Raw genomic sequence first — 19,942 nt, forward strand, 5'->3', positions numbered from 1 at the left:
TATTTCGGAGAGTTAATTAAGCACAGAGAAGTTACGACGGTCTTTAGACTAGCCGTGCTGACCGTTACTTGCAGCCGATAAGGGGAAGAGTGATGTCTGTAAGTTTTACTGGCGGGAACATTCTTCTAGTATTAATTGCAATGGAAGTCAGGGCCGCGAAAAGTGTTCTTATCGGGCAAATTGCCATTCTCTTTAATTTTAGCAGACATCCTGTGTAAAAATGTTCCCGAAAATTAAACGAAGCCCCATTACAAGAAGTATAAAACATTCTTTCAGAGCCGTAAAGTGCCAGGGAGTGCGTGGCATGCCTTGGCGCCGTCTGCGAGCCCGACACGAAACAGACCTGAATAACAGAATGCTGTCTGTACATGCGATTAAGTAAAATTTCTCCCGAGGTAGCCGCCCCGGCCAGAACTTTCTTACGAGGCGCACAACATCAAAGATAGCCTTTCTTTATTGAAGTCTTGGAGCATGCCTTTCATGTTACACAAGACCGTTTAGATAGAAAAACTGTTCTTTCTGCTAAACAGTTTCAGTATCGTGCAAACTAACCCGTAACCGTCGAAAAGCAATGCAGTAAGAAAACTTCGGTGTTACCTATCGACTTCACAACTACCAAATCGCGGATGGTTTACGACCGAGCAGCGAAATGACAGTCAGATGTTTAGCTGACACGAGACTTGGAATACAGTCTGTGTGAAAATGTAGATTAAGGATCCTTTCTTAACCTAATATTGTATGAATGAAAATGCAAGTGTAAGGAGAAAAAATTGTCAGTAGGCCTTTCTAGTCACGTGCCTGGTGACAGAGATTGAAAAACGCAGAATTGTTGCTTTAAGAATGAACTATTGTTCTTGGAAGAGCAGGTTGGTTGGGTGATTTGGGGGAGGGGACCGAACAGCGAGGTCCCATCGAATTAGGGAAGGGCGGGGAAGGAAATCGCCCGTGCCTTTTTCAAAGGAACCAGCAGTTGCCTGAAGCGATTTAGGGAAATCACGGAAAACCTAAATCAGGATGGCCGGACGCGGATTTGAACCGACGTCCTTCTGAATACGAGTGCAGCGTGTTAACCACTGCGCCATCTTGCTCGGTGGAAGAACAGGACTGGCATTTCGTGCAACAAATGCACACTCTCAATGAAATTTTAAATATGATGAGGTAAGGTTAGAAAGTTTGGTTGTGATACTGGTCAAGATGATAGAATACACCTAGGATACAAGGCGTACTGCGTGACACGAGAGTACTAAAACGCGTAGTTAAGAGTTAAACTGTGAGCCCACTATTTTTTTCAGAACATGCACGGTGTATTGGCAAAAGAATTTGACTGACAAAGCGGATACGACAGACGTTGCGATTCTGTTTAAAATTTTAGGGCCGTCAATTCTGTCCTGCATTTCTTGCGTTAGTCTTTCAGGTTTCTGTCACAGTTGCATACAATTTCTTGGTGATGACTTCTTTCGAGGCGATAACGTTCATTCTCATTTGGAGTGTTCATTAGAGTATAATTCCACTGATACACTTACACGACATCTTCATAAAATAGGTCTGCGTGTAAATATGTTATGGACACAATTGTACTCAATTGTGACAGAAACCTGAATAAATGATAGTCAATGTACTACTGGTCGTTGTACCAACAAAATGTTGGCATAACATATCTCTTGGGTTTTTCACTGTAAACGAAAGTGTGTGTTTACGGTTTTAGTCGCAATGTTTAAAATATTGTAATAATTACATCAGCTAATTCTCGTCTTTCTTTCTTGCAGGAAATTGCCGCCATACTCATTAGCTTTGATAGGCACAATGAGTGGCAAAGCAAGGAGGTCAAGATCAGGTGAGTACTTTTTCCATTGTCTCTCACTTACTTTTCGACATGAAACGCGCAGTCGCACAAAATGCACTATAGCAGTTTACCCTGAAGTGACAAAAATCGTGGGAATACCTCTTTATATCGTGTCGGACCCCCTTTTGCCCGGTGTAGTGCAGCAACTCGACGTGGCATGGGCTGAACAAGTCGTTAGAAGTCCCCTGCAGAATTGCTGAGCCATGCTGCCTGCCTGCCTCTATGGCCGTCTATAATTGCCAAGTGTAGCCGGTGCAGGATTTTGTGCGCGACCTCTTGATTGTGTTCCATAAATGTTCGATGGGTATCATGTCAAGCGAACTGCGTTTTCAGATCATTGTCTCGAATTACCTAATATAAGTGTTCTTCAAACCAATCGTGAACAGTCGTGGCCCGGTGGCATGTTGGTGAACTCGAAGCCCATGAAAGGCTGCAAATGGTCTCCGGGCATCCGAACATAACCATTTGGAGTCAATGACCATATCAGTTGGATGAGAGGACTCAATCCATTCCTTGTAAACACAGGCCACACCATTACGGAGCCACCGCCAGCTTTCACGGTGCTTTGTTGACAACTTGGATCCATGGGTTCGTGGGGTCTGCGCCACACCGAACCCTGCCTCGGTCATTAAGTGATGGCCGTCGGCCACTGTGTTGTCCAGGGAATTTGGTACTCTCGGCACACTCTTGACACTGAAGGTCTCAGAATATTGAATTCCCTAACGATTTCCGAATGGAATGTCCCAAGCGTCCAGTTCTAACTATCATTCCGCGTTCAGGGTCTGTTAATTCGCGTCATACGGACGTAATCAGATCGGAAACCTCTTCACATGAATCACTTGAGTACAAATGACAGCTTCGCCAATGCACTGCCCTTTTGTACCTTGTGCACCCGATACTACCGCCATCTTTATATGTGCATATCGCTACCCCATGACTTCTGTCACTTCAGAGTAGAGCTATGTATTGCGGGTTAAAGCCTAACACACTCGCATCTTGAGTTTACTGTTGTGTTTGTGTTTGTGTTTGTGTTGGTGGTGAGAGAGGGTCAAACTAAAGTGCCGGTTGGTAGTCTACGTCTCTCGCACGGCACCAAGGAGACCGCTGAGCTTAATATCCCTGTTCCTCCGACAGATCACCATCAGTAGCTTCCCATGTCCAATGAGGCTTCGGGAGAGCATGACATTTACCCCTAGAATACTTACACACAGTCTACATAGGAACATTGCCTGCTTTTTTCGAATAGCGTAACTGGGGACACAACCCTCCTGTGGCGGGCTTTGTCTGTACTAGGTATTACTACTACTTTAAGTCTACTACAACTGAATGCCAGGACGAGCCCATTTGTTGTAAGGTATGAAACGCATAAGATTTCTGAATAACAGGAAGTGGGCATAGTATGCTTTTAGAAGTCATATTGTGTAAATCGAAGAAAAGCTGCGTTTGCTCTACAATCGACGTTTGTAACAGGTGATAGTAGGCCAGTGTCAGCTCTTGTCGTACTTAACAAATGCTATACTGTTAACAAGCTCAGGTATGCCAGTAGCACCTGGTTAACATTGAAGTAAAATATTTGAGTACCATGTGGCTTAACTCATTTATAGGCAGTACGCACATAGTGTTACCCCATACGTTCATAAACTAAATTCGGTAGCGCACTTCACTCAAAATGTATTTATCTTTGTGGCAGCTGATGCGAAGTCAAACCTACGGCACAGTACTACAGAGAAATGCTCCTGCGGAGGCAACAGACGTGATGAAACTAACCGGTTTGAACGTAGAGGGATAGCCGTCTACATGCGAAGGTCACTTTTACCGGACCACAAAGCTGACCCAGACAGTGACTATCATGTAAGGTCCAGGGAAGCCGACTGTAGTAGCACATTATGCAGAGGAGGCGGTAGTAGTTGCGATCTTGAAACTGACGCTCCAGGTCCGGAAGAAATATATGCTGAAGTAGTAAAGAGGACAGGACCGCTAGTAGTGCCGTATTTAACTTCCCTCTCGTTATTGAAGCTTTAGTACGTTGAAGGATTCCTGTGAGGTGGATAAATGTCATAATGTAATAATTAGCAAGGGTGCAGATAAGGTTCCGACTGCTCCAGAGAGCTACAGACCGGTATGCCTGTTGAACAGTCGTCGTACTATCTTCTAGGACTTAACTATGGCATCCCTTATGTCTCTCCTCAGTGAGGAGTAGAACCCTGACGATGGGGTAGTGGCGTAGGCAGACGGTGTCCTGGTGGTGGTGGTGCCTGCGGACTCTCAGGTGAAGCTGGAGGAAAGGGCTACTGTTGTGCTGGAGCGGATGCGGCGCTGCTGTTCAAATAATAAACTAGCCATAGCGACACACAGAACTACCTACATATTACTTAAAGGCCAACTGTCCTAGCCTGAAACCCCTACGATTAGAACTGATAACACTTCTGTATCACGCAGCAAGTTCTGCAGATATTCGGGAGTCCATTTGGATAAAACTCAGTCTTATGACACATATTAAGCTATCCACAGAAAAATTAGTCAAAATTATGCACAAGTTCCTGTGATCCGGTACCACTAATTATAAGCTACCGTTGCGTGCCGTTAGGGTGTACCACAACGCTCTCTTCAATGACGTTGTTGGCTTCGCAGCCACTGTATGGGTACTTTGGCTGCGAATCGAGAGCTGTAGCTCCATCCTTACACGAACGCAGAGGAACGTTCTACTCAGTTTTACTGTGGCCTTCGGTTCAACACCCCTCGAGGCTTTACTGGTAATACTGTGGATCCACCCCGTCAACATTCGGGCACGATGTAGAGCAGCATGCTACTGGAAATCGTGGCAGACTGGACTGAATGCAAATTATTACAGGGGTAAATATCAATAACAAAATTCAACTCCGGGCATGGTAAGCAGATGAATGACAACGCTTGTGGAGTGATACCACCGGCAGGCGCGCGTATAACTTATAGGCAGACTACGAGCCCACCTACATGACACAAGTAAGAGAGTGGAGCACTTGATTACTGGGTATAATCGTTACCCCGTCTACTTACACAGATAGGGAGAGGGGCGATTGTGGAGAAACAGCGAGCCTGAAAATGCGATTCTAATTTGTAATTTACACCGACTAGATTTGGGGGGGGGGGGGATGTGCACTGGATGATTTGAACTATGGATAAAGTAGATAAAATGCCGAATGTGGACGTTACTTAATTCTGCTACCAATAGAACATCAAGAGCACGCCAGTATGAATTACACAATAGGGAACATAACGCTATTGATAAAGATGTACAGTCTGATATACCTGGTAACCAAATGGGTCAAAATCGAAGATGTTTCGACCGTATGCATTACAGCAGCCGCAAGAGAACGTCGAGAAGGAGTTCATCAATGAAACAGTGAGGAGAAAGCTCATCGGACTTTTTAATTTGGGAAGAAAATGATGATGAATGGGAATGGGATGCTGATGAGTGGGATCTAGTCCGCAATCGTTTAAGTAGCATTTAATTTTTTTTCGTGGTAATCCTCATGCTAATGCGAAGGCTCGAATGCTGCCGTGGACATCATCTGGAAGTGACAAACTTAGATGTAGTGAATTGCGTGGTCAGCAATCTGGAGCAGTTCTAGGATTGCTGATTAATGTCGTAACGGTTTGGAGACTTGGGGCCCTGTGGTAGGATTTTATTTTACTTTCATTTCAGTCATCATACTTTCTTTTTTTCTACTTTTCTCTGTTAATATAGATGTAGAATTTAGTTGTAGATTTTAACATGACGTTTTCAATGTTAAAGTGAAATGTCTAGAATATAACTATAAGACTTAGAATCAGAAAACAGCGGAGTCAGATGTACGGCAATAAATAAATAACAGGGTCGTGATACTGAATCAGCAAAGTCTAGGTAATGAAAATATCTTCCATCATCGTGGTTTGTGTCGCCGTCTCCCCGCGCCGAGTGCCGGCGCTGTAGGATAAGTTCGCAATCGAGGCTAAAAGCACGGATCTTACGTCAAGCGAAAATCTGAGCGCTGTGGGAGTTGCAGATGACTGGATAGTACACTCAACGCCTATGACTTGGTAAAATATGCTTCTTAGTTTCGGCAAATAACTTATTGGCCGTAAGCTTGTAAAAAAAGCTATTCGGGGTTTGGCACCGAGCTCGTCTTGAGAAGTTTCAGATTTTATTCAGTAACGAGTTACTGATTTTTTATGAATTACGTTTGAGTTGTGTCAAAGGCAGTAGATTTATTTGTCTTAAATAAGGAAAGCCTCTCTAAACTGGAATCATTACGACCCGACAGGGATTTGATACGAGTCATTCCAAGTACAACATGAGCGACCTACGTTCACAAAGGGTGCAGGCCATTTACTTTTCACGATTTATCCCTTTTAGAGCGAAGGTAACAAATAGGTGGTTTATATATTTTTTCTAGACTTTTTTGAAAGTAATCAGCGTTCTGTGGACTTTAAGTCCTGTGTCTCGTGGTACTACTCAGGCTTGCAGTTTCTATCCTATATCAGCAGCACTGTGGTCGTTATTGTGCTTATACTGTGTTTCTTCAAAAGAAAAGCGGATGCGAAACTTTTACAACATCCTGATGCGACGACCTTTAATCAACTTTATAATCATTTATTGGTTTGTAAATTTGTGCGTTTCAAAAAAATTCAGAATTTTCGCGTAGCCTATCACGTAGAAAATAAATTGAAATTATCTAATGGATTTTGGTCTTCATATGTTAAACACGTGGCTTGCCCATAGTTATGGATTCAATTTACTATTTTTTAATGTAACATTGGGTGATCGAGTGGACCCTTATTCTGTTTATTTGTGACCTCTTCCTGCTGATGTTTAATGGACCCTCCTAATAAAAATAGTTTAATGGCACGGCGTGCAACTAGAGCAAGAACAAGCAGTGGTCGCTTATACACTTTCGGATCAGACACTTTACTTTCCATTCATAACTTGTTTGAAAGAATGAACACTTTTTAGAATATTCTGGGAGTATTTTGTGTGAACTGGAGAGCATTTTTTGAACAACAGCTAAAAGTCAAAAAATGAAACGAGTACATTTTATCTATGTTATTTCAGTATTAAATCGCCAAATAGAATATGAACCTTGTGATTTATTTATGTTGAAAAGTATGATAATGGGCATTACGTGAAACAAAAGTTAAGTGCTATAAATTTTTAATTTTGGTAAAAAAATCCTGAAATTTGGAAAAGAATTTCATTGTATATTTGTAAATATATGTGTGTATAATTTCCGTATTCTGTACCATTGCTGATCAAATGTTCAAATGTGTGTGAAATCTTATGGGACTTACCTGCTAAGGTCATCAGTCCCTAAGCTTACACACTACTTAACCTAAGTTATCCTAAAGGCAAACACACACACCCATGCCTCCGCCGGGATCAGCCGCACATTACTGATCCTTTTATCTTTCCAGTGCCACCAAATTGATTAAAATTGATTCATAAATAAAAAAGTTATAGTTGTTACAAACTTTTAACTCACCGTTCGTACCGACTGAAGTCAGCCAAATTTTAGAATTACCACCTAACCCCAGTTTGGATCCAGAAATTCTGGAACAAATGTTTTAATCCTTCGTACTCGTATTTTGTGAAAAATTGGTCTTGGGAAGTACATAAAAAATCTGTGACGTGAGGGCAACAAGATTTCTTTGTTTTGGATGATTCTAAATAAAATGGGCCATGGGTGGTCCCACAACCTTCCACAGAGCACACTTATTGGTTGTGATATTCACAAAACTGCCTATTGTTCTGTCTACAACGCGTTCTGAGATCTTCATAGCGCCACCAGCGCTTTGGTTCCTTCTTTCGGTCAACGATAAGTTTACCTACTTCGTCATTGTTGCCACAGAGTTTCTCTGTCTGCCATATGCCTGTGCTGCTCCTCACGATAGATATCACGCTCGGCAGCTGGTACAGGATGACAATTATTGAAGTATATATAAAAAAAACGTAAATTAGTTACAAACTACGGCGTGCCCACACTTCATTCGACATGCAAACTTGACTTCAGATATTCGGATTTAGGTTATGACATGTTCGATATGCCTGCCATCATTGGCGATGGTGTGGCGCAGGCGAATAGCGAAATTCTTCATGACCCGCGGAAGTGTCGTAACATCGATGCTGTCGATGACCTCCTGAATGGCTATTTTCAACTCAGCAATGGTTTTGCGGTTATTGCAGCACACCTTGTCTTTAGTATAGACCCATAAAAAGGAGTCGCATGTGTTCATACCCAGGGAATATGGCGACCAATCAGGGCCCATGACAGTGGCCTCTGAGTACCCCAGAGCCAGAATGCGGTCACCAGAGTGCCCCTCCGGGACAACAGATGCTCTCCTGCTTCGATAGGGTCCAGATCCGTTTTGCATGAGCCACGTCTTCTCGTATGGGGATGAAATCTTCTTCCGAAACCACGTACCATTCAATAGTCACCGTGCCATCAAGGAATATCTCACCGATTATTCCGTGACTGGACATTCACACAGTCACCCGTTGAGGATGAAGACACTTCTCGATCGCGGAATCCTCAGTCCCCCAAATGCGCCAGTTTTGCTTATTGACGAACCCATCCAAATGAAATTGGGCTTCGTCGCTGAAAAAAAACCATATTCACATACTAATGTGCAGTTTGAACGTCCTAACCGTTCAGAAGTTATGACGATTTTATTTCATATAGTTCAATAATGGTTATCCAGTACGTCAAGCATTTCATAGAGCTCCGAGTAAGTGGCTGACATGGCTGCAGCAACTGCCTTCTTTGCATCACACACGGCATCATAGTAAAAGTCCCAGTTTTCAGATGTTTCCGAAGCAAGGAATTTGTGACAGTTTATTTTTTCGTTTTCACCTTGTTCTTAACATCTCCTGACCATTAATTCGTCTGACACTTTATCATACTGCGTCTATGCCTATTTTTCACGGGTAGCTGCTCGAAAAGTTTCTTTTAATACACTCTATGTTGTTTCGGCGTCAGTAATAGGTGGAAGAGTGATATTTTGAGATGTTTTTTGTCATTCACTGAACCGGAATCATTTTATCCATGTTGAGCCGTCCTATAATGAGCAGAAAACAAATTCACGACGTTTAGTAGATAATGATCTCATTAATAACGAAAAAAATCAGTCGTATTCGAAGATTTTGTTTTTGCGATTAGGGCGAAATTGGATTTGCTTGTCTGTTGTAAAATTATTACGGCATCATAGTTAGTTATGGGAGTGCGCGTGTCGGCACCGGTGACAGTCAGCGGGATGTTTTGTACACGCAGAGGACCCCGCCTTATTAACGAGGAACATCAATCAAATATTTCGTATTCCTTGCGAGAAAAGAGGAGTTTTTACGTCCTGTTTTGACTCGTGAAGAAACTTATCCTCCGTTATATAACATAATCAAGCCAAACGAGGAAGAAGTCATTGAGAGCAAACGTTAAATTGTGCTATTCAAGGTCGAGCCTCGCTTGTCTTCTCGTCTTCAGTTTCTTTTTCTTGTTTTGTAACTACCAGACGGTACGGCCGCATATTAAATGCAGTGTGGACGTACCAGCAGTGTACATAATTGATTGCAATTGTTAGTGAAGTGGTTAACTCTACCGAGAAAAGGAGTAGGGATCTTGTAATGGCACTCGTAACTGAGAACGATAAAGAGGGGTTGTGGAGACGCTGGCCGTTATGTCATGCCAGCACCTGGCGCAGGCGTCTTCGATCAGATACTCCTCTCCCCTCTCTCTCCACTCGCCCTCTCTCCCTTTTTCTCCCTCCCCCTCCCCCACCGATTTTTAATTTCCTGCCGTAATTGCGGCGGGAGCTCGCGTGACGTCACAGCGACAGCGCTGGCCAGCCTTCGCATCGGTAACGCTGCTGTAGCAAATTCCAGGATCAACACTCAACTGGAACGGCGTACTGCCGTTAACTGTTCCCATAATTACCATTGCAAAGATCAGTGATGCGGCAGTGAGGGTTCCCTAAACGAATTACTGGATTGAAAAAGAAAACATTGTGTGACACATATTGAGCGTTTATAAGGCAGAAGGCTACCAGTGACCCGAGTGAGTAGTTTGATGTAGCTCGTTAACCAATCCCTTTCCTCCTGACGATTGATTCACCTTGTGATGCCACTCTATGCAATAATAATAAATTTTATAGTTCATGACTGTTTAGTAGTAGCTTATCTCACGGAAATTAATTGAAGTATGGTCGAACTCGCCTATTCCTCTCAAGAACATTTCATGTATGTTGATAGAGCTGAAGACAAATGAGCATGGGGTCTATACTTTGTTCGTCGTAGGTTGAAACCTAATATCAACAAATGCCCGCTCAGCGATTGGTGTTTGTGCGGAAGGTAACTGGATGCAACTGGAAATAGGTCCTACTTGTTATTCCGGCGTGAATCTTACAGTAAGGCACCATACATCATCGGAAGTCTTCACAGTTTTTGCCTTTTGCCAATCAGCGTGTTAAATTTTCAGCTCGTGGAGTTCTTGGTTCAGATTTCACCAGACATTTGCTTCCTCTATCCCCGCCAGTTTTGTTCATGTGGTCTTGCCTTTCGTATGCGCTCTGAAAATGCCGAGATTTCTTTTGTGTTCTACAGTGAAACGTGGAAAGTTCCGAGAAAGAGTTTGTGCTCAGTCTCTTCGATATGCTTTTGGAGAAAAAAGTCATATATGGCAGATTTCAGAAATATCATCTGGATTCCGAGGTTTCTGTGCCGAGTTTATTAGGTGCGCGAAAAGACAAACAGAACGAAGGTAAACTGTGTACTATCGAAATCTCGACAACAAGCATAATAGCGCATTACACGTGCCAAACGCAGATGAAACGTCCAATGTTTGCAACAGATTTTTCTCGTATTAGTTTTCTCTCATATCTTTAGATTTCAGCCCAGTCCCTTCTGTAGCATATTACGGAGATCTACTGTATTTTATTTCACTGTCTGTGCAAATTGTAGTAAATGGTATTTGAAGTTATATTGTTCGCCTGCTGGCCATCATTTTATAAATAACATATACAGTGAATGTGATGTTTCTATTGTTCGGCTTTGACGATACGTAAATTCCGTAACTAGCATGGCGCGGATCGTAGCGGAGGGGCGAGCAGCGCAGATGCAATTAAATGCGCTGTAAGGCGATCCTCGAATTGCAGCGCTCCATCACAAACGGACTGCAATAATCTTAAGCGACTGCACTAGACTGGGCTTCATTTGCGTTGTGCGGGAAGGAGACTTCAGTGTGATAACAAACACAACAAACACGGAGGAGTACATAGCGCACAGTTTGCTTCCGTGTTAAACTTACTATGAACGGAGTGTAGAAAACAACCGGCGGTTGTATATTCATTGAACAGTTCCGATTATTAAGCTTTCAGCATATTACAAGTTTATGAGGATCGGGAACCTTTGCTTTTCTGCGGTTAAATGCTCTACTGGCTGAACTATTGTGCTGCCCCAAAATAAGCCTTAGGCCTCCCTATTTTATATCTACCCTTGGGAGCAATACATAAAATTATGTTTGTGCATAAGCAACTACATTGTCGTTGATCTACATCTACATCCATACTTTGCAAGCCACCTGACGGTGTGTGGCGGAGGGTACCTTGAGTACCTCTATCGGTTCTCCCCTCTATTCCAGCTCCCCCTGCGGGTCCGGGGTAAGAATAGGCCCGAGGTATTCCTGCCTGTCGTAAGAGGCGACTAAAAGGAGTTTCAACTGTTTCGGCCTTCTAGTAGTAGGTCCCCCTTGGGGTTTGACCTCCGTTTTTCAAAATTCTACAGTAGTACGAGCCTTTTGGGGAAGGACGCCTTACGTGGTGTATCACTGGTCCTCAGTGCACTAAGACCTTGGCACTCAGCATTGTAACGGCGTTGTAACCGCACCCACTATTCCTCAAATTGGGCCTAAACGCCTGATGGGTTGCACAAGTTACGCCCATAGTGCGTCCCCATCTGCACCTACAATCATGATGGACCTTCCATGGCACCCGAAATCCAGCACGGTAGCCAGCCCGTTGTGGTGGGGTCGTCATGTACCCTCTAGGTTGTAGCCCCCTGACAACACAGGAATCGTACTGCCGATACCTGAGCTGCACCCTCCCCACGTCGGCCAAGGAGTAGATGCCCGTCTCCTTGGGGCATCGGGACTCCCGGCAACAGTCATCCTGCCAGGTGGCCCTTGCTGAGGCTGGGTGTCGCCCGTGGGGAGAGCCCCTGGTCGGAGTGGGTGGTATCGGGGCGGACGTTTCGCAGATGAAACGTCAACATGTATCAGGTCGATCTGCGGCCGAGTCTTTTAAAAATAAAGGTACTGTCTCTGGTTCTGGTTCTCCTGCCCTTTCCCCCTTGGCCACTTCCTGGGAGGAAGGACAGGCCCGCCGGCTTGGGACGAAGTACTTCCCCCGCTATTTCGTCTGTTCTCGGACCGTTGGGGGGACGTTCGCCACCTCCAAGCCCATGTTCTTTGTCCAGCACATCGAGGACATCTTCGGGGAAATCGAGGCTCTCAGTAAAATGCGTTCGGGGTCCGTTCTTATAAAGACCGCCTCCGCCACACAGTCGGCGGCGCTCTTGGCGTGCGACCGACTGGGGGACATCCCAGTGTCTATTGTCCCGCATCTGGCACTGAATAGGACACAGGGGGTTATTTTTCATCGGGACCTCCTGCTGCAATCTGATGGGGAGCTCAGGGCCAACCTGGAGCGCCGAGGCGTGCATTTCGTCCGGCGAGTTCAGCGCGGCCCCAAAGACCGTCGCGTCGACACCGGAGCCTTTATCCTCGCCTTCGGGGGGGACGTTCTCCTGGAGAAGGTAAAGGTGATATGCTACCGGTGCGACGTGCGACCTTACATCCCGCCTCCTATGCGCTGCTTTCGGTGTTTGCGCTTTGGGCACATGTCGTCACGGTGTGAGGCTGAGCCCCTTTGTGGCGATTGCAGACGTCCTCTTCGTGAGGAACATACATTCACCCCACCACCTCGGTGCATCAATTGTCCTGGCATCCACTTGCCTAGATCTTTAGACTGCCCCGCTTATCAGAAGGAGAAGAAGATTCAAGAATTAAAAACTTTGGATTGTCTCTCTTATTCTGAGGCCAGGAAGAAGTATGACCACCTCCATCCCAGTCGTGTCCACTCCTTCCACAGTATCCTCACCCCTCTCCAGTCCCCCCTCCACCTCCTCACCCCATCCGGGGTCTATGCCTCCGCCTCCCAAATCCCTCCCTTCCAAATCCTCCTCCCTCGCGGCCCCTGCCCCCTCTGCCCCGGGGGCCAACCTTCCTCCTCCTCCCCCTCCGCCGCCTGAGAAGCGATCCTCTTCTCAGGCATCCATCGGGGAAACGTTCCGGACCCCGGCTTCCGAGGTCCGGCGTTCCAACACGGACCCCGTGCATGAGGACCTTCTTCGGGTCCAGCCCACCATCCCCGTGCCTCATCGGACTTCCAAGAAGGCCTCCAAGAAGAAATCTTTATCCCCCTCTCCACCCCGGCGTGTTTCGTCTGACGCTCCATCCGTGAGTCGCTGCTCCCGGCCGTCCTCAGTTTCGCCGGGACGCTCTGCTGCCAGGCGCTCAGCTGGCCTCTCGTCGGCGAATGATGCTGCCCCTCCTACGCAACCCGGGAAAGCGGCCGCCGCTGGCGACGACTCGATGGAACAGGATCCGCCTCCCGCCGGTTGTAGCGTTGTTCCCTCGACACCTTGCCCTCCGCAGCCGTCGAGGTGACCAGCTCTTCACCCGTTTCGTTCCCCCTCTTTTCTGACTAGCGATGGCTTTGTTACATTGGAACATAAGAGGTATTCGATCTAATCAGGAGGAATTACAACTGCTCCTCCGCCTGCACTGTCCGCTCGTCCTTGGTCTCCAGGAAACCAAGTTGCGCCCAACTGACCGTATTGCTTTTACCCACTATACCTCGGAGCGGTCTGACCTCCCCCCTGCGGACGGTATTCCAGCTCATGGTGGGGTCATGTTGCTCATTCGGGACGATGTCTATTACCGTCTCCTCCCATTGACCACCCCACTCCAAGCAATAGCTGTCCGTATTACTCTTTCTGCCTTTACTTTTTCTGTTTGTACCGTCTACACTCCATCGTCATCCGCAGTTAGTTGGGCTGACATGATGCACCTGATTGTTCAGTTTCCTCCGCCCGTTTTTATTGTTTGGCGACTTCAATGCCCATCATCCCCTTTGGGGCTCTCCTGCATCCTGTCAGAGAGGCTCCCTCTTGGCGGATGTCTTCAACCATCTCAATCTTCTCTGCCTCAATACTGGCGCCCCGACTTTCCTCTCGGACTCTACTCATACCTACTCCCACTTGGACCTCTCGATCTGTTCTACCACTCTTGCCCGTCGGTTCGAGTGGTATGTCCTTTCTGACACCTATTCGAGCGACCACTTCCCCTGTGTCGTTCGTCTCCTGCACCACACCCCATCCCCACGTCCTTCGAGCTGGAACATACCGAAAGCTGACTGGGGACTTTACTCCTCCCTGGCGACCTTTCCGGACCACGATTTTCTCAGTTGTGACAGTCAGGTCGAATACCTCACGGCTGTTATCATCAATGCTGCCGAACGTTCCATTCCTCGTACTGCTTCTTCTTCACGTCGCGTTTCCGTCCCCTGGTGGAATGAGGCTTGTCGAGATGCTATCCGTGCTCGACGACGTGCTTTAGGCACCTTTCGCCGCCATCCTACGTTGGCGAATTGTATTGGATACAAACGACTCCGAGCGCAATGCCGTAGAGTCATCAAAGACAGCAAAAAAGCTTGTTGGGCCTCTTTCACCAGCTCCTTTAACAGTTTTACTCCCTCTTCTGTCGTCTGGGATGGCCTGCGCTGGCTGTCAGGCATTAAGGCCCACTCCTCGGTACCTGGCCTGACTTCAGGTGATGAGGTCCTTGTTGATCCTGTGGATATCTCCAACGCCTTCGGCCGCTTTTTCGCGGAGGTTTCAAGCTCCGCCCATTACCACCGTGCCTTCCTTCCCAGGAAAGAGGCAGAAGAGGCTCGGCGACCTTCCTTCCACTCGCTGAATCTGGAAACTTATAATGCCCCCTTTACTATGCGGGAACTCGAACGTGCACTTGCACTGTCCCGGTCCTCTGCTCCGGGGCCAGATGCCATTCACGTTCAGATGCTGGCACACCTTTCTCCGGCAGGCAAAAGCTTCCTTCTTCGTACCTACAATCGTGTCTGGACCGAAGGTCAAGTCCCCATGCGTTGGCGTGACGCCGTCGTTGTTCCTATACCGAAACCCGGGAAGGATAGACACCTTCCTTCTAGTTACCGCCCCATTTCTCTTACAAGCTGTGTCTGTAAAGTGATGGAGCGCATGGTTAACGCTCGGTTAGTTTGGATTCTTGAATCTCTACAGCTACTTACCAATGTTCAATGCGGCTTTCGTCGCCGCCGCTCTGCTGTTGACCACCTTGTGACCTTGTCGACATTCATCATGAACAACTTTTTGCGAAAACGCCAAACGGTCGCCGTGTTCTTCGATTTGGAGAAGGCTTATGATACCTGTTGGAGAGGAGGTATCCTCCGCACTATGCACGGGTGGGGTCTACGCGGTCGCCTGCCCCTTTTTATTGATTCCTTTTTAACAGATCGACAGTTTAGGGTCCGTGTGGGTTCCGTATTGTCCGACGTCTTCCTCCAGGAGAACGGAGTGCCTCAGGGCTCCGTCTTGAGCGTAGCCCTTTTTGCCATAGCGATCAATCCAATTATGGATTGCATTCCATCTAATGTCTCAGGCTCTCTTTTTGTCGATGACTTCGCGATCTACTGCAGTGCCCAGCGAACATGCCTCCTGGAGCGCTGCCTTCAGCGTTGTCTAGACAGCCTATACTCATGGAGTGTGGCAAATGGCTTCCGGTTCTCTGAAGAGAAGACGGTTTGCATCAACTTTTGGCGATATAAAGCGTTCCTTCCGCCATCCTTACATCTCGGTCCCGTTGTTCTCCCGTTCGTGGAAACAACTAAGTTTCTAGGGCTCACACTGGACAGGAAACTTTGTTGGTCTCCGCACGTCTCTTATTTGGCTGCCCGTTGTACACGTTCCCTTAATGTCCTCAGAGTTCTTAGTGGTTCATCTTGGGGAGCGGATCGCACTGTCCTGCTTCGCTTGTATCGGTCCATAGTCCGGTCAAAGCTGGATTATGGGAGCCTCGTCTAATCGTCTGCTTGGCCATCCCTCTTACGCCGTCTCAACTCCATCCACCATTGGGGGTTACGTCTTGCGACCGGAGCATTCTACACTAGTCCTGTCGAGAGTCTTTATGCTGAAGCTGCCGAATTACCATTGACCTACCGGCGCGACATACTGCTTTGTCGGTATGCCTGCCGGCTGTTGTCAATGCCCGACCACCCCTCTTATCAGTCCTTCTTCGCCGATTCTCTCGACCGTCAGTATGGGTTGTATGTGTCTGCCCTGCTGCCCCCTGGAGTCCGCTTTCGTCGCCTGCTTCGACAATTGGATTTTGCCCTCCTTACCACATTCAGAGAGGGTGAGAACCCGACACCATCTTGGCTCCAGGCTCCGGTTCTTGTTTATCTCGACCTCAGCTCGCTCCCGAAGGAGGGTACTCCGGCTGCAGTGTATTGCTCACGGTTTGTCGAACTTCGTGCGCGACTTGCCAGTCAGACCTTTATTTACACTGATGGCTCAAAAACTGACGATGGTGTCGGCTGTGCCTTTGTCGTCGGGGCCGGCACCTTTAAATACCGGCTCCTCGACCAGTGTTCCAGCTTTACAGCCGAGCTTTTTGCTCTCCATCAGGCCGTTCAGTATGCCTGCCGCCACCACCATTCATCATATGTACTCTGCTCTGATTCACTCAGTGCTCTTCAGAGCCTTGGAGCTCCATATCCGGTCCATCCCTTGGTGCAACGGATCCAGCAGTCCCTCCATTCTTTCGCTGAGGGTGGCTCTCCTGTCAGCTTTCTGTGGGTTCCCGGCCATGTAGGAGTGCCTGGGAATGAGGCTGCTGATGCTGCAGCCAAGGCTGCAGTCCTCCTGCCTCGGCCAGCCTCCCATTGTGTCCTGTCATCTGACGTTAGTGGGATTGTTTGTAAGAGGCTTGTGTCCTTGTGGTGGGATACTTGGTCCTCACTTCAAGGAAACAAGCTCCGCGCAGTAAACCGTTCCCAACTGCTCGGACAACCTCCTCCCGACCATCTCTGCGAGAAGAGCTCCTTCTGACCAGGTTGCGGATTGGGCATTGCCGGTTTAGCCACCGCTACCTGCTCTCTGGTGACCCAGCCCCGTAGTGCCCTTGTGGTTATGCATTAACAGTGCGCCATGTTTTATTGTCGTGTCCCCGTTTTAGTCAATCTCGTGTTGTCCTGTCTCTGCCATCTACTTTACAGGATATTTTAGCGGATGACGCTCGAGCAGCTGCTCGTGTTCTTAGTTTCATTACTTTGACTGGAATGTCCAAAGAAATCTAACTCTTTCACTTATTTTATCTGCATCTTTGTAAGAACTTTCTGGTGTCTCCCCCCCCCCCCCCCCCCTTGAGTTTTACTAGATTCTATGTGCTCTAACAATTGTGACTGGGCGCTAATGACCTCAGTGGTTGAGCGCCCTTAAACCCCAAACAAAAAACAAAAAAAACCTCTATTCCAGTCTCGTATTGTTCGTGAAAAGAAGGATTGTCGGTATGGGCTCTAATCTCTCTGATTTTATCCTCATGGTCTCTTCGCGAGATATACGTAGGAGGGAGCAATATACTGCTTGACTCTTCGGTGAAGGTATGTTCTCGAAACTTCAACAAAAGCCCGTACCGAGCTACTGAGCGTCTCTCCTGCAGAGTCTTCCACTGGAGTTTAACTTTCATCTCCGTAACGCTTTCGCGATTACTAAATGATCCTGTAACGAAGCGCGCTGCTCTCCGTTGGATCTTCTCTATCTCTTCTATCAACCCTATCTGGTACGGATCCCACACTGCTGAGCAGTATTCAAGCAGTGGGCGAACAAGCGTACTGTAACCTACTTCCTTTGTTTTCGGATTGCATTTCCTTAGGATTCTTCCAATGAATCTCAGTCTGGCATCTGCTTTACCAACGATGCTAAGTTTAAACACGCGATCAATAGATTATTTGCCTGACGACTGTCTATTTTTCCTCAGACTATGTTTACAAGTGCAAAATTATTCTGCTGTACACTATTAAAAATCCAGTCATCGTAATTACGGTAATATCAGTTTCTGGCCTATATGTTATCAAAGATATATGGGGGTCAGAAAACGTCTGAAAAAGCTTATAAGGGTGTTGCGGGCAGGTTGAGCTAAGAAATAATCGTTGAGAAAAAATTCAATACGTTGCGTCATTTCCAACTTAATGGGCAATCAGGCCATACGCGCGCAAATTAAAGCGACCCGCCAGATGCAATTAGCGTCAGTTGTTTTCAAAGCCTAGATGATAGCGCACGAGACTGTTCAGCCCTTGGCTCGAGTTCGATCCTCGCTACCGTGCCATAACCAGTTTTTATATCGCTGTCTTGTTCTGTTTTAGGAAACCAAACGAAGAAACCCCCGCGTGTCGAAACCGCTTCTAGCGGGCCGCTTGAATTTGCGCGCCTGATTGGCTAACATCAATGCTAATTAACTCTGAAACGGCGCAACGTATCGAATTTTTCTCTTAACAATTATTTCTCATCACAACTTACCCTGCAGCACCCTTACAAGCCTTTCAGACTGTTTCTGACCATCCTGTATAAGCTACACGCTTTACGTCGCCAATGAACTGGTTTTCTACTTTGAGTACCTTAGTTCAATAGTAAGTAAACACTTTTTCAAATATTAATGGCTCTGAGCACTATGGGACTTAACATCTGAGGTCATCAGTCCCCTAGAACTTACAACTACTTAAACCTAACTAACCGAAGGACATCACACACATCCATGCCCGAGGCAGGATTCGAACCTGCGACCGTAGCGGACGCGCGGTTCCAGACTGAAGCGCCTAGAACCGCTCGACCACACCCGCCGGCCCAATAATAATGAATGAACATTACGAAAAGCAGGTGTTTTCGGAATAAATCCTTCCTGTGTCACCATAATATAGCAATAATCCAGCGATGTTTACATCTCACTGCTAATTTTAGATTCCTGTTTCTTAATCATCATCATCTTGGACAGTTTCCAGCCACTGGCTGGGTCTGTCGGGAACACAAGCCTCTCCATCGTGTTCTGTCTTTCCACCATTCCCCCTCTTCCACCTTAACTATGATATTAAGAAACAGGAACACAAGCCTCTCCTGTTTCTTAATCTCATAGTTAAATATTAGTTCTTAATTACTCCGATATTTTTGTGTAAACTAGCCGTTTTTCTGTCTCTCACTTGTAGTTATTCAGGTTCTTTTTGCAGCCTTTGTTTTCAGGGTAGCGGAAGTATTTCCTTTTTATTATTCTTTCTGCATTCTCAAAATAAATATAGGGGTTTTAAGGCTTCGTAGCATTTATTACATTCTACTTACAATTACAAATAATACATAAATGAAAGCACAACTCAGACAGCTTTGTTTTGTGCGCATACACTGTTTCCTGGTCTTCTATTAGAAAGCGCTAGCAGCAAAGATGGCGAGTAGCGAACAGAAAGCTTTTTGTGTTTTACGGTTTGCAAGGACTGGATCTGTTTGTTGTTACAGTGTAACGTGCGTTCCGCATTGAGTTCCGTTATAATCCTCCAGGTGATGATAACAGCGGTTGGTGGTATCGTCAGTTCGAAGACGCCGGCTGTCTTTGGAAAGGGAAGAGTGCGGGATGTCTAAGAGTGACTGAAGAACGTGTTGAACGGGTATGAGAGTCTTTGACGCGTAGATCCAAGAAATCATTTCGGAAGGCTAGTCATGTGCTACCAGTTCTAGTGACGTCTGTTTGGAGACGTTTAAGGAGACGCTTATAACTACGTCCTTATCCTTTCTAGGTGTTACAAGCTCCAAAGCATACGAATTACGGTTCACAGGTAAATTAACAAATGAAATGTTCTTGCATGATGGTGAAGATTTTCTGGATAGTGTCGTCTTCAGTGATGAATCTATATTTCACCTAAGTGGAAATGTGAACACACTTAATGTGCGCATGTGGGGATCAG

At 46.5% G+C, this 19,942-nt stretch overlaps 1 protein-coding gene across 1 annotated transcript in view; it reads left to right on the plus strand.

Moving 5' to 3' along the window:
* The window catches only part of LOC126251652 (calmodulin-binding transcription activator 1), a 1,922,036-nt gene that overhangs the window by 1,497,501 nt on the left and 404,593 nt on the right, over positions 1 to 19,942 (plus strand). The window contains exon 6 of the mRNA XM_049952210.1: positions 1,767 to 1,834. Coding sequence (XP_049808167.1) covers positions 1,767 to 1,834 — 68 coding nt within the window. The remainder of the gene's footprint in view (positions 1 to 1,766; positions 1,835 to 19,942) is intronic.

Source organism: Schistocerca nitens, chromosome 4 (assembly GCF_023898315.1).
Source record: "Schistocerca nitens isolate TAMUIC-IGC-003100 chromosome 4, iqSchNite1.1, whole genome shotgun sequence".
NCBI classification, from domain to species: Eukaryota; Metazoa; Arthropoda; class Insecta; order Orthoptera; family Acrididae; genus Schistocerca; species Schistocerca nitens.